General features: G+C 42.8%; 1 protein-coding gene across 2 annotated transcripts in view; it reads left to right on the forward strand.

Moving 5' to 3' along the window:
- Positions 1-7873, forward strand: part of MMS22L (MMS22 like, DNA repair protein) — a 92933-nt gene extending 85060 nt beyond the window's left edge. The window contains exons 20-24 of one of the 2 annotated variants that reach the window (XM_066608191.1): positions 59-264; positions 841-1007; positions 5309-5405; positions 6492-6659; positions 7383-7873. In XM_066608191.1, the coding sequence (XP_066464288.1) occupies positions 59-264; positions 841-1007; positions 5309-5405; positions 6492-6659; positions 7383-7464 (720 nt within the window). In that variant the 3' untranslated portion in view covers positions 7465-7873. Of the gene's footprint in view, positions 1-58; positions 265-840; positions 1008-5308; positions 5406-6491; positions 6660-7382 lie in introns of those variants that run through there. The other variant, XM_066608200.1, reaches the window with a different exon arrangement.
- Positions 7874-14473: the final 6600 nt, after the last annotated feature.

The following is a 14473-nucleotide window of genomic DNA, read 5'->3' on the forward strand; positions in this document are numbered from 1 at the left end:
ATTTATGTTACGTTTCTAAAATAATAGAATCTTAATGAATTAACATTCTACATTTCAGGGCCTATCTATCATATCCCGTCATTCCCAAGCCCAAGGTGCATATATAAAACAGCAGCTAAAAATGATTATTCAACAATATTTTGGAAGGTTTCTTCCCAGTGCTGCTCCTGTATCAGGAAGTCACCCTGTGCTGCTAGCTCTGTGCGAGTCTGTTCAGAGCACATACACCACCAATCTAAGGAGGATTGTAATGGAAGTCATACGGTGAGTGTACATATATTACCAGTCATAGATCAACAGTCTTTAGCAGATACACTGGGGGTTATACAGCAATAGGAATGTTATTCGCCTTGTCTAAGGCCAGATTCACATGGACTTACTTGCTCATGCAATACACAGTGAATAGAAACTATTGATTTCAGTGGGTTCATTCACATGCATGTATTTTGCGTGTGCATTTCGGCCACACACACAAAAAAAAACATAAGGCATGCTTTATCTTCCTGCGTATTTGCACACCTAAGTTCCCCACAGAAGTCAATGGGGGGGTTGCAGAAATGTGTGCGCAATACACAAGGAGATGCGTGAAACTAAAAATTCTGCTGGAAAAAACAAATCTTGAACTAATTAGCCATTTAAATCTTGAGAATTTGTTTGTTGTGCGCAAATACAGTGCACTGTTAGCACATAAAAAAATCCTCATTCATAACGCAAAAAAATTACATTAAGCAGCGCGCAACTGCACTTACGCCCCTGTGAAGCCGGCCTAACTGTATTGATAATATGGCAGTCAGTGTTTATACTTATGTTTTCTCTGTTGTGCTCACATTTTTGTTTTAGAGATGACTACTTGCAATTCAAAGCTCATGCACCACCTCCACGTTTAGCTACTATTCTGTCCTTCATTGTGGATGTGTTCCAGAGAACAATGGTAATTGACCTTGCCGATGTTGATTCTCTTCTCCCATCTATTTTAAAGTGCTTGGTATTGGTCAGTGACACTCAGGGTAAGTTACATATAATAGGAAAGACATTGTGGCCTTTTAATGGGTTTAAGATTACAAAATTCCTGTCAGCAGACTGTTAAGGCTGATTTAGATACAATGATTCTTGCTCAAAATTCGCTCAAAGTCGTCTTTTGAGCGATAATCGTTGTGTGTAACTGCAATAACATTGTGCAGTTTTTGATAAGCAGTCGCTGATCCTTGTCTTTCAGCATGCTGAAAGACAACAATCAGCCTTATCAGGAGTTCACAGTGGGATACAGCTGATAATATTGTTTCAGCCATATCCCGCTCCCTGAACATAGGCGGGGTATGAAGAACAGGTCCAGCTGTGTTCTTCATACTCTGCACAGAGTGCACAGCTGTATACCAGTTGAGCACTATGTGAGCAGCCGGGATATGAAGAACACAGCGGTCCAGCTGTGTTCTGCATACCCCGCTCAGAACACTCGGCTGTATAAAAGCTGAGTGCTCCTGGCAGAGAACAGCTGGATGCAGAAGACAAGCGGCCCTGCTTGTCTTCTGCATACACTGCTCGGAGCGCAAAGTGATCACTCAGTGTTTGTGCGATCACCTTGCCCTATAAATGCACACAACGATTATCGCTCAAAAGACATCTTTACCAGGCTTTAGGGCCCTGGATGCAGGAATCTGAATGATTTATCAGGTCATGTATAGGGGCCCTTAATCGAGAAGTCCAACTGAGATCATAGGGATGTGCTTTATTTATGCCTACCAACACCAAAGATCTATAGGTGTACTAGGAGTGCCTACTTTTTTAACACTGTTCAGCCATAGCATTAAAATCACTGATCGAGAAAGTGAATAGCATTGATTATCTTTTGAAAATGGCACCTGCCATGGGGTGGGATATATTTGTTAGCAAGGTAATAGTCTGTTAATGATGGTGTGTTGATAGCTGAAAAAATGGGCAATGTAAGGATCGGAATGAATTTAAGAAGTATCTGTAAGACAGCAGGTTTTGTGGGGTGTTCCTAGTAGTTGTTACCTACCAAAAGTGATTATCCTTTCTTCAAACAGTGAACCACATAAGGGTCATATGTGCCTAAGGCTGCCTTCACACAGGCGTATTTGCACACACAATATGCAGAGAATAGTACCTGTCATTTTAAATGGGGTAATTAACACACACATATTTTTTTATGTACATTTTGGTTGCTAAAATGTATTTGTTTTAAAAAGCGGCATGCTACATTTTTTCTGGACATTCACACAGGAAAGAAGTTCCCATAGAAATCGATGGTGACACGCTAAGAGATGCATGAAACACTGCGTAATTGTGCTGGAAGAACAACACATCTGGATCTGATTAGACTAATTAGCCTTTTCAGTCTGTGCTTTTTTGTTTGTCGTGCAAAAATGAACATGCCTTGTGGGTGCAAAAAGTACAGTAAAATACGCTAATGTTCGGGCAGATATGCATTGTTCGTCTGCAAACACACAGTACTGGGGCACACTCAAATATCTACCGTCTATTCCGGCGTATAAGGCGACTGGGTGTATAAGACGACCCCCCCAACTGTCGCCTTATACGCCGGGAATACGGTGTAAAAAAAAAAACGGTGCTCCCCTCCCCCGGCGTTCTGCGGCGCTGCTGCAGGCTGTCGCTCCCATTCAACACTGGCTGTGATTAGCTGACGCCACGTGAGTTAGCCAATCACAGCCATTCAATGATGTCATTGAATGGCTGTGATTGGCTGGCGCGGTGTGAGTTAGCCAATCACAGCATTATCTTTCTGGAGGCAGGGATTTCAAGCCCCACATCCAGATAGCAATGCTCTGTCAGGGACGAGGAGGGAGCGACAGCCTGCAGCAGCGCTGCAGAACGCCTGGGGAGGTAAGTACTGTTTTGTTGTTTTTTTGTTTTGTTTTTTTTTTTTGTATACCCAGCATATAAGACGACCCCCGACTGCAGAGCAGATTTTTCGGGGTTAAAAGGTAGTCTTATACGCCTTAATATTCGGTATATGCTTGTGTGAAGGAGGCGTAACACTTATTGAGGGTTTGAAGGCTAAGCCATCTAGCCTGATCCTACGGAAGGAACGCCTTTAATTTGAGAAAAAGTAAACGATAGGAAAAGTGATCTAACTGACTTACTAGAACTTTTTCTTTTTATAGAAGTGTCTGGTAGGTGCCATATTGATTAACCCCTTGAGTGGCAGGTTTCCTACCACCCTGTCGTGCCCACCAGGGCAGGTTTTTTAAAATGGTCTAATCATTGAATTTCAACTAGTTTTGCAGTTGCGTCTCAAGAGCCATAACTTTTTCATTTTTCCATTGACATGGCCATATAAGGGCTTGTTTTTTGCGGGACAAGTTGTGATTTTTTAAACAGGGGGAAAGAAAAAAAGAAATTGGGAAAAAAGAAAAAAGGGGCCATGTCATTAAGGGGTTAAATAATGTATTAACTTCCTTCTCTGGGTCATTATGACGCACATGGATACCACATGTGTGATTGTATTTTTGATTTTTTACAAAGTAAAGGGAGACAAGTGTTTTTTTTTATTTTTTTAATAATTTTTTTACTTTTTTTTTTTTTAATTTTTTTATTTTTTTTTGTCCCTTTTAGGGGACTTCCACAGGGACCCATCAGGACCCCTGATCACATTCCAGGGGTCCGATGGTGACAGCCCTTTACATGCTGCAGTGACAACCCTTTACATGCTGCAGTCACATAGACTGCAGCATGTAAAGGGTTAAGACAGCAGAGATCGGAGGTTTTCTCTGATCTCTGCTGTAAGAGCTGGTACCTAGGTGTCCTCTGACAGCCAAGCACCAAGCTCTCCCTGCCACAGAGACCATCGGCTTGCTTCTGACAAGCCAATGGTCTCTATGGCAACCTGTAAACAAAGCAGGACATTGCCGACATGTCGGCAATATCTTCTGCTGGTTTTTCAAAGCCCTTGCACTGCTCTGTGTGGGTCTGTGCAGGCAGAGCACACTGTCACAGCTTGTGGCATTGTGCTCTGCAGCTTCCATAGTGATACATAGCCCGGAAATCTTCCGGGCTATGTCACTATGAGCAGTGGAGCTCGTCCCCGTAACTTTTCCGGGCGTGCCACTCAAGGGGTTAAGGGAAGAGTGTCAAATGTCTCCAAACTAATTATATGATTACTGAGACAAGTTATTTTAAAATAGAAAATAAAAGTTTAGCCTTAATAAATCGGTTACATCACTTTTCCAATTTTCACAAATTAATCTTGTAGGGCGGCTCTGTTCACATTTCAGTTATGGAACAGAAGAACAAAAGTAAAATGACCTTCAAATCTGTCAAATTGACGGAAACCTGCGGAGCCGATAATAGGTTCTGTTTAGGGCTTTTGGTTTATCAGAAAAATAGTACTGCATGCTGCGCTGTTTCTCTCGGCACTTATGATGGAGCCTTTGCCTAGAACAAGCACACAGAAGTGTGAACAGACGAACTTATTGGTGGTGTACACTTGATGTAAGCTTTTCAATAATTCCCAGAGAAGACATCCATAACTTACCTTTTGACATATACCACCTACCTAAACATTGTTTCACGCGAAGTACACATCTTCATGACGGCAGTATTCCCTAATGGCAGTGGCATCTTTTTAGCAGGATAATGCCAAACTGCAAAACTTTTTCTGGAATGGTTTTAGTAACATGATGAAGAGTTCAAGATGTTGACCTGGTCTCCAAATTTCCAAGATCCCTATCCAATTGGGCATCTGTGGGATTTGCTCCATGGAGGTCCCACCTCACAACTTACCGGACTTACAGAGAAACTGCTAACTTCTTGGTACCAGATACCACAGGGCACCATCAGAGGCTGTGAGGAGGGAGAGCTGTTTTGGAGGCAGCTGTTTTGACTAATGGGGAATATATGTTCACTTTGTGTGTAGACTTGAATATTTACACATCCCAAGTGCAGTAGGTCAAGTCATATTTTTCTGTCTATGCTATAATTTGATATAACAGGGGGGAAAAAAGTCTAAAAACTACTATGTTTTTGATCATATTTACGTTTTGACAAATTTTAAAAAGGCACCCTGTAGTCCCTCCATAAAGTGTCTATGCTGGCTACATAAAGCCCTTTGTTAGGGAATTAAAGTAGTCGTTGTCAGGTTATTTTGGCTCAGTCTTTCCTCAACTGTCTGAGATGATTTAGTGAATCTTGCACTGAGCAGGGGGTTGGATCCGATGACCCCAGAGGTCCCTTCCAACTCTACCATTCTATGAACTTGAAATGTTAAAAAATTGAGGATATAACTGCAAATATGTAACTGATGTGAGTCATTTTTGCTTTATTTATTCAGTGAAGAAGCTTTCTACAAATGCACTGCAGCACATGGTTGAACGCTGTCGGGCTGTACCACAAGGGGAAACTGCAGCACGAGTCACAGCAAATTTAAGGTACATTATGTTCAATTAAAAGTCGGTACCCCATGCAGTAAAATAACGAACTGGCATATATATACCCCTGCTCCCATAGGGTTATGTGGCGTAGCTTGGGACTAAGCAACTTTATTTACAGGCTGCAGTCCTGTCTGGTTTACGGGACTTCACAAGTACTACAGTCAATAACGGAGCCCAACGATCGAGCGCTGAGATGTTGGAGACCTGGAGTGGTGCTGCAGGACACACCTGCGGAGAGGGTAGTATATGCCAGATAGTTATTTTACATCATGGGGAACTGACTTTTAATGGAAAAATGTCATTTGGACCACCGCTTTAAAAGAACGCTAACTTAAAAAAATATACCAACATGCCTGCCATTACTCTCCTTTTTGTTAGATCATACTTTTGTCTCCTATTACAATCAAAATTAAGAAATATACAGGGTGTCTAGCTAATGTTGACAGGGCAGAATAGGAAGATATGCTTAAATGGGTTATCCAGGGACACAGTATTCTGTAAAACCTTGATCAGCTTGCAGTATTGTTCAGGCAAATATCTCTTGTCCCAGAACTTTGAAACTTAGAGAAGGAGTGTGTTCTTCCCTAAATCTGAGGGAGATGCTTTGACATACCCATTGAGGTATTTCCCTAACGACTCTATCAAGGTACTATGTGAGTCTGCTATAACTTACTCACTAAGAAGAGCCAAAGGGATCTTTTAGTTTCATGGTGTGGACCCCCTACCCCAATTAAAAGCTTCCAATATAACCTCTAAATCTATGCAGGCATTACCACCTGTAGGGGAGGCTCCCACCATAATGTTATATGTGAGTGTGTCTTTGTTAGCCCAAAGTTTATAAATATTTGACTAATAAAAATTTGGTACTTTTAGTTGTCTTATACTGTGAAGGGCTTGGAAATTTGTAAAAATAGACTACGTACCTGCCTCAGTGAACATGCACAAGAAGTGTAATCAAACGCCAATCATACGCATTTCGTTTGAGCAATCAGCCTAGCATTATACTGGTATTTATCTATTAATAAAAGGAGTATAAATTATGCATTCTATCTTTCAAGATTCTCCTGTTTTCTTTGCCTGTAGGCAGTTTATTCAGGGAAACATTCTGATGTATGACCATCAGATATTTTCCATTTTGGAGACCCTTGCTGTTTTAGACCAGTCACTTGTTGGCAGCTTGATTCCTACTATTAGTCAAAGCCTTAAGGAAGCGGAGCACAAATGTGGTCTTGGACGAAATGCTTCATCCAGGTAAGTTGGGGGGGGGGGGGGGGGGCGCTTGTCTTTTTGAAGATGACTGAAATGGTTAACTGTGGGGGCATACGGATTACCTGTAAAAGAGGGCTGCATGCAAGAAAGCAAAATAAAGAAGCCTCCTGCACTTCATAATATATGAACAGACAATATTATCAAATACAGCTTTATCTCTTAGGCTTCATACACACAAGTGAGCACGATATCTGGCCGTAAAACTCAGCGCAGTATCGCGCTCGCCAATGTGCGAGGTACCAATGGATATGAGGTGTTTGTGTCAAAAACTACTCACTTCAGTAGAGTAAATCCGTCAACCTGCTGTATCCATTGAGAGCATGGGGTCAATCTTTACTCCGCCAGTACTTCCTGGTGGCGTCACGATACACCAGTACCGCCCGCATGTATCGTAAATCCAAGGTAAATAGATTCTGACCTCCCAGTCTATGGATGTGGTCTGCATATTACTTTGATATAGATGCACAAAGCCTCAGTAGAAAATTTACCCATCAACATAAAAACTTAGAGTAGTACGGTATGGTAGGTTATAACAAATACTGTAGATTAAAGAGCAGAAAATTGCAGACAAATGCATTGGCAAGTAAAGCCACTTAAGCATCAGCTGGAATAAATGGAAAAAGCAGTATTTTGTACTTTCATACCAACCTTTTGTTTGTCAGAAACATATTTCTGTTTTTAAACTAATTTTTTGCACTTCCACAGGGAGGCTTACAGAAGATTGCTGTCACACTTGGGTGAACATGGACAAGATGAGCTATGGACACTAGAAAATGAAAGATGTTAGCCTTTTAGGAATGCCCACAACGCCGCTATAACGAAACTATCACATTCAGCAAGTTGCATTCCAGAGACTGTCTCAATGCTTTAAGACCATTATTTGTTCATGTCTCAATAACAGTTTGGACGTAGAGCAGGATCTCTGTTAGGGGGATCTAGTTCATGCTAGAATTGTATACAAGACGTTACATTTTCATCCTAGAAGTTCTTGTAAATCATCTTGTATATATGCTTCCAAGCATTGTATTTCGAGTAGTTTGTACATGCATCATGTTTGTGTTTTGTGTACTCTTTTCTAATTTGCCGTCGACTGTTGGAAAATGGTCAAGATGTGTAATATAAAAATCCCACAAAACAGATTTTGTACAAATGACCATGTATATATTTTGTCTCTATAAAAGATGTTTTGCTGTATCATCAGTCATAAAATGTATTGAAAAACCTTCTTGCGAAGCATTAGAATTCTTCCCAGTACTAAAACAGTCTTCTAGATGGAACACAACTTGGTACATATGAACTCATACATACACTATATGACAAAATGATGTGGGCACCCCTCCACATAAATGAGTTTAGGTGTTTCAGCCACACCCATTGCAGACCAGTGCTTAAAATCAAGGCCAGTCATTGCAATCTCTAAAGACCATAAAATTGGTTGTAGTATAGATCCTACTGAAAAACTGAGTAACCTTACATCTGGCACTCTTCTAGGATGCCTCACTTGTTACAAGTCAGTTTGTGAATTTTTTGTTTGTTTGTGAATGTCCTAGTCAACGGTAAGGCTGGGTTCACACAGGGCAGATTTGCTGCGGTTTTGCCGCGGATTGCCGTTGGATATCCGCACTGCAGCAAAACCGCTGTTTGCAGTGCAATGCACCACAAATGAGATTTGCCAAAAAGCTGTTCTCACAGGACTGATTTTTTTCCCGCACAGCCGCAGTGCGGAAATGCAACTGCGGCGCGGTTTTAAAAGATGCAGCATGTTCATTCTTTGGTCTTTTCCGCAGCGCTTTTTTGTCTATAGACCTCTATGGACGCAGTCAAAACCGCACCAAATACGCTGCAAAAAGTAAAAAAGCGCTGCGGAAAAAAACGCTTGTGGATTTTTCCGCACGAAAATCCGCAGCAAAATCTGCAAGCCCAAATTAACCTTTGAAGCAGTTTTGCCGCAGAAGCAGTTCTTCTGCGGCAAAACCGCGGCAAATCAGCCCTGTGTGAACCCAGCCTAAGTGCTATTGTGAAGTGAAAGCATTTACACTGACCACTTGATTCAAAACATTGCTGCTTTCACAATTAAAATTAACCCCTTAGTGATGGAGCTTTTTTGCTTTTTTTCCATTTTCGGTTTTTCCTCTTCCCTTTTAAAAAGTCGTAACTCCTTTATTTATCCATCGATGTCGCTGTATGAGGGCTTGTTTTTTGTGAAACAAATTGTAGTTTTCAGTGGTACTATTTATTATACCATATAATGTACTGAAAAACTTAAAAAATTCTAAGTGGAGAGAAATGAGAAAAAAAAACGACATTCCACCATCTTTCGTTGCGTCCTGTTTCTACGGTGCACAAACTGCAAAAAAAAAGACCCGATAACTTTATTCTATGGGTCTGTATGATTACTACGATACCAAACTTGTATAGTTTTTTTGTTTTGCTGTACTACTTGTATTTTTTTTTTAAGATATTTCATTTTATTTTTGTGTCAATTTTCTGTGCACAATAACATTTTTATTTTTCCGTTGACCTAGTTGAGTGAGGGCTCATTTTGTTCAGTATGTCCTCTCCTTTCCATTGGTACCATTTTTGCAAACAATTGACTTTTTGATCGCTTTTTATTGAATTTTTTTCTTAGAGATAGGGTGACCAAAAAAGTGCATTTCTGGCGTTTTTTTTTTTTTTTTTCATACAGCGTTCACCGTGCGGGTAAAATAATGCATTACTTTGATAGATCGGACTTTTATGGACACAGTGATACCAAGCACGTATTTTTAGTTTAATATTTTGTTGTTTTTTTTTATTGCAAATATGGCAAGGGGGGGAGGGGTTATGAACTTTTTTATAGCTTTTTTTTTTTTTTTTTTAATAGTAAAACTTTTTTTATACTTACTTTTAGTCCTCCTAGATGACTACAACCAGCGATGCTTTGATCGCTCCTGCAATATGATGTAATGCTATAGCATTACGTAATACTGCTTTTTGACAGGCAGTCTATCAAGCCATCCCCACGGGAATGGCTTGATAGGCAGTCTCCCAAGGCAGCCCTGGGGCCTTTTAGAAGGCCCCCGGCTGCCATAATACCTGCACGGCTCCCCTGAGCTCACTGCGGGGGAGCCGTATGGGACCCCTGAACATCGTTCGGGGGATTTAAATGCCGCTGTCAGAATTGACAGCAGCATTTAAAGGGTTAATAGCCGCGACCGGACGTACGACCGATCACGGCTATTGCCCGTGGGTGTCAGCTGTAATAAACAGCTGACACCTGCACTGTATGGAGGGAGATAGCAGCGCTATCTCCCTCCATACACGTCCTGCCACAGCAGGACGTAAAAACACTATTGGGCCGTCACTAAGGGGTTAAACACACACAATTTGAGTGCAGCCAAAAAAATCAAATGAGCATGCTTTCCCTGGATCTTTTTCAGTGTAATGCCACATTCAGTTGGGAATATCCAGTGATCTGAGCAACTGGGCTAGCCCCAGTGTCTGTAAGGAGTATTTAATGTGACAAAACAGACTATCCCACAGATCTATTAATGGACAGCATTTGAACCACCCAGTATATGGCGGGTGGTAAATAGAGGGAATATCTCTATAGGGAGTTACTAGGCATGACACTTGCTTGGATGTGTAAACTAAAAGAGTAGTGTTTGTTTATATACGCTACTGGCCTGTAGTTGACTGCTCAGTGCCACAAGACTTCAGGCACGTTTCACAAACTACTCATTATATTTCCGTATTTGGCAGTTTAATAGATGAACCTTGGTTTCATGAATACTTAGTGCAGGGTCCCCCAAAGTGTGCTATGCGGAGCCCTTGGGGCTCTGCAAGTAATTGTTATGGGCTCCAGCAGAGAGTACACCTGTAATGGTGTCCGGACAGCCTATACGGAGGAAATAAGTGTGCAGGACCTGTGGTCTGCAAACAAGGGAGATGGAACAATACCTCTGCAGCGCCACCTATAGGAATGCTGCCTTCAAATATGCAAATAAATCCACTCACTCACCTTCTAGGTGCTCTCCCTAAGGAGAAAAGATGGCCACCTTTGGTCATGTGATCCACGTTGCTTTGCCGACCACAGGTCCTGCACGTTCATTTCCTCAGTAAAGGCTTTACAGACACCGCTACAGGGGTGAGTAGAGTGGGGACCAATGGCGAATTATGATTGGGGTGACCGCCCTAGGCTGAGAATCCAAGGGGGCCCACGGCCGGTCCAATCATCTCTATTGTAATACGCACTGCTAAATCTCTCCCTGCATCTAAAGAGCATAGTGGCAATGGGGGACCCTATCACTATTGGAGTGGCAATGGGAGACCATATTGCTACTGGGGGGCACTATTACTACTTGGGCCGCAATGGGGGAGCCTAATACTACTGGGGCCACTAATATATCACTATTACCACACAGGCCGGATTTGCTGCAGAATTTACAGTAGCTGTAGCAGCAAACTGGATGACATTTTGATTATTTGATTCACACACTGTGGAAAAAATCTGCACAAAACCCGTGCGGATATCAACATGTGGCGCAAGATTAAATCCGCAGCATGCTAAATTTTTAAATATAATGTATATCAATAGCCCATCCAGTGCTCCAGCGTTCCTACTATTTTATTTTTTAATGGCTCTCTTTTTTTATAACGACTGAGGTAAAAATCATATGCTGTGATAAGCCATGCCCCTAACCCCTTCCCTGTCCACACCCTTCGCTGGGGCTCCACAAGAAACTTTAGCTTCAAAAAGGGCTCCATGGCTGAAAACGTTTGGGAACCACTGGCTTAGTGTCTACTGTAAAATTCGATGGAGCAGTGTTTTAGGCCAAGTCCCATATTTCTAATGTTAATGCTGCATATTCAAGTAGCGGTGGAGAGGAACAGGAGTGGCGCCCTCTGCTGTCTGGTATGCGGGATGTCCTGAAGACCGTCGGCCAGCGGGGGCGACCCGCAAACACAGGTCAGAGGCTCCTCGGCAGTAGCAGAGCTGGCGCCGCAGGACGGGAGGAGAAGCGACTCTGCGGGCACTTACCCGTGTGGAGAGAGGTAAGGGTGACCCTCGGCAGTGCTTCCCAGGAATGTTAAAAGTTAGTTTTTCTGGTCACATTTTCCAACTATGTTGCAACCGTTTAAAGAAGACCCTTTCCGATTTCAGTACAAAAGTGAGGTGCATAAAGACATGGTTTGACAAGAAGGGCCTCGAGACCTACAGAGCTCTGACCTCAACCCATCAAACGGTGACTGAGACAGGCCACCTCATCCAGTAACACTGTCAGGCCTCTCAAATGCTCTGTTGGTTGAGTAGTTACAAATTCCCACAGACTTACACCTCCCGTACACAGGCGTCTTTGTAAAGCGTTTTGTGCTGCGTTTTCAGCCCTGTGCTAAACACTGTACAATGCTCCCATTCATTTCAATGGGGCTGCTCACACAGGGCTGAAAACGCATTATTTCAAACGCTGCGTTTTAAAAGTGCTGCATGTTCTATTCTTGGCCATTTTCAGCTGTGTCTCCCATTGAAATGAATGGGCAGCCTTTTTAGCAGTACTTTCTACTGCGTTTTTATAGCTATAAACGCAGGTTGCTATGCCGGCAAGTCTGAAAAAAGTTTCCAGCTTCCTTGGCTGCGTTTTAAGCTGTGCTCAAAACGCATGCCAACATTGCTGAAAACGCAGCGTTTTTGCAAACGCCTGTGTGAGGGAGGCCACTCTCTAAAATCTTATGGTAAACTTTACCAGAAAAGTGAGGGCTCTTAACTCCTTCCGGCTGCAGCCCTTTTTTGTATTTTACCAGCAACATAGCTGCATGAGGGCTTTCATTTTTTGTGGGACAAGGTTTACTTTTCAGTGGTACCATTTTAACATTTTAAGGTGCCATATAATGTATTGGAAAACTTAAAAAAGAAAAAGAAAAAACTTTGAATGAGGCGCAATGGGAAAAAACAGTTTTTTTGGGAGGGGGGTTCCTTTTTACAGCTTTCACGGTGCACTAAAAATGATGTCATCGTATTTCTGTGGGTCAAGACGATTGAGGTGATACCAAATTTTATTGATGTGGATGGGTGATGGCTTATTTTTTTTACCAGGTGGCCTGTAGTTTTTATTAATACCTGTTTGTTGTACATATGGCTTTCTGATCAATTTTTACTCAATTTTTTCCAAAATAAAAGTGCAATTCTGGCATTGTGGGGGTTTTTTTGGGGGGGGGGGGGGGTTCTAAGGTTTGCCATGTGGTTTTGAATCAGTCAACCCAAACAACCAATCGGGTTCCTGGAATTGCTGATTAGGGCAGCAGTGGGGAAGATAAAGTTAATATGCATCCCGGCCACACTGTGACATCAGTGTGTAGCCGCGATCTTCCTCCCCCGACGTCTCCTACTTGGTTCCGCGAGAGCAGAGGGCGGAGGCATCCGGCAGCACACTGGCACGTCAGTGTGCACCTGCTATCAGCACTGCTGGAGGGCGCTTCCACAAGGAGGAGAGGGTAAGTATGCGGGTCTCGGGGAATAATGGGGGGCCGCTGTGGGGTGTCACTGTGCTACTCGAGGGCTGCTGTGGGGTGTCACTGTGCTACTCGGGGGCCGCTGCGGGGTGTCACTGTGCGACTGGGGGGGCCAGGGTGGGGGTCACTGTGATACTGGGGGGGCCGCTGCAGGGGGTCTCTGTGATACTGGGGGCTGCTGTGAGGGGGAAGGGGGACACTGTGATACTGGGGGCCGCTGTGGGGGTGTCACTATTATCGCTGGGGCCACTGTGGGGGAGGGGAGTCATTATTATTGCTGGGGGGAAACTATTATCACTCGGGACACTGGGGGGGGGGGTCACTATTATTGCTGGGGCCGCTGGGGGTGGTCACTATTATCGTTTGGGAGGGGGGGTGTAACTATTATAGCTGGGGTACGTTTACATGTGGTGAAAATGGGCAGGGTTGTTTCAAAATAGACAGCGTGCAGATTTTGACTGCTTTTTGGATGCGGAAATACTCCACATAAATTTCCGCTGAGGATATTCTGCAGTATTTCCGTGTCCAAAAAGCAGTCAAAATCTGCACGCTGTCTATTTTGAAGCAGCCCTGTCCTTTTTAGAACAACAAGGGTAAAATCATACGTCATGATAAGCCCCGCCCCCTGACGTGTTAGCGCTTTGCAGGATCTGCTGTTGCATGTGCGCCACACTCTGGACTTTCACTGCATAGACCCTTTTGGACCACCCAGTTTTACTTTTGCTCCATGTGATCTGTTTATAGAACATAACTGGACCAAGTGAAGTGGTGACAACAGAGATGATGCATAGACAACAAGAGGAATGGATGCATCGTTAGGACTGTAAGTGCTTTACAAACCGGATGCCTTCGGAAAGGGGAGATCAATAGGCTAAAAAAGGCAAACTGACAACCCCTTTAACAGCTGTGGTTTTCCAATAGGAGCTCATACAGTATACTGTTGGTGTGATGGTCAGGAGTCCACGTACTTTTGACTATATAATGTAGGTTGGGACATATTTAGCGCAGATGAGGCTCTTTTTGGGGGACACAGATAATAATTCATAAACGTGCTTTGTTGATATAGCTTCTGGTCCCAATCTTTGACAACAATAAATTTGTCTTTGAATCCATGTCCCTTCAGGCCCTAACGTATATTAAAGATCTCCATAGTCCTGCCTAACAATGTGCATTATTTCTATGCAGTGTGCTCTTTTAAACAGTTTGCAACAGAATTTTTCTGAAAAGCGAAGTGTCACAGATGCAACATTTCATTCTTTATTAACAGATTTGCATTTCCATATTGTAGTTTATTCTATGTCTGTAGT

Source organism: Eleutherodactylus coqui, chromosome 1 (genome assembly GCF_035609145.1).
Source record: "Eleutherodactylus coqui strain aEleCoq1 chromosome 1, aEleCoq1.hap1, whole genome shotgun sequence".
NCBI lineage: Eukaryota > Metazoa > Chordata > Amphibia > Anura > Eleutherodactylidae > Eleutherodactylus > Eleutherodactylus coqui.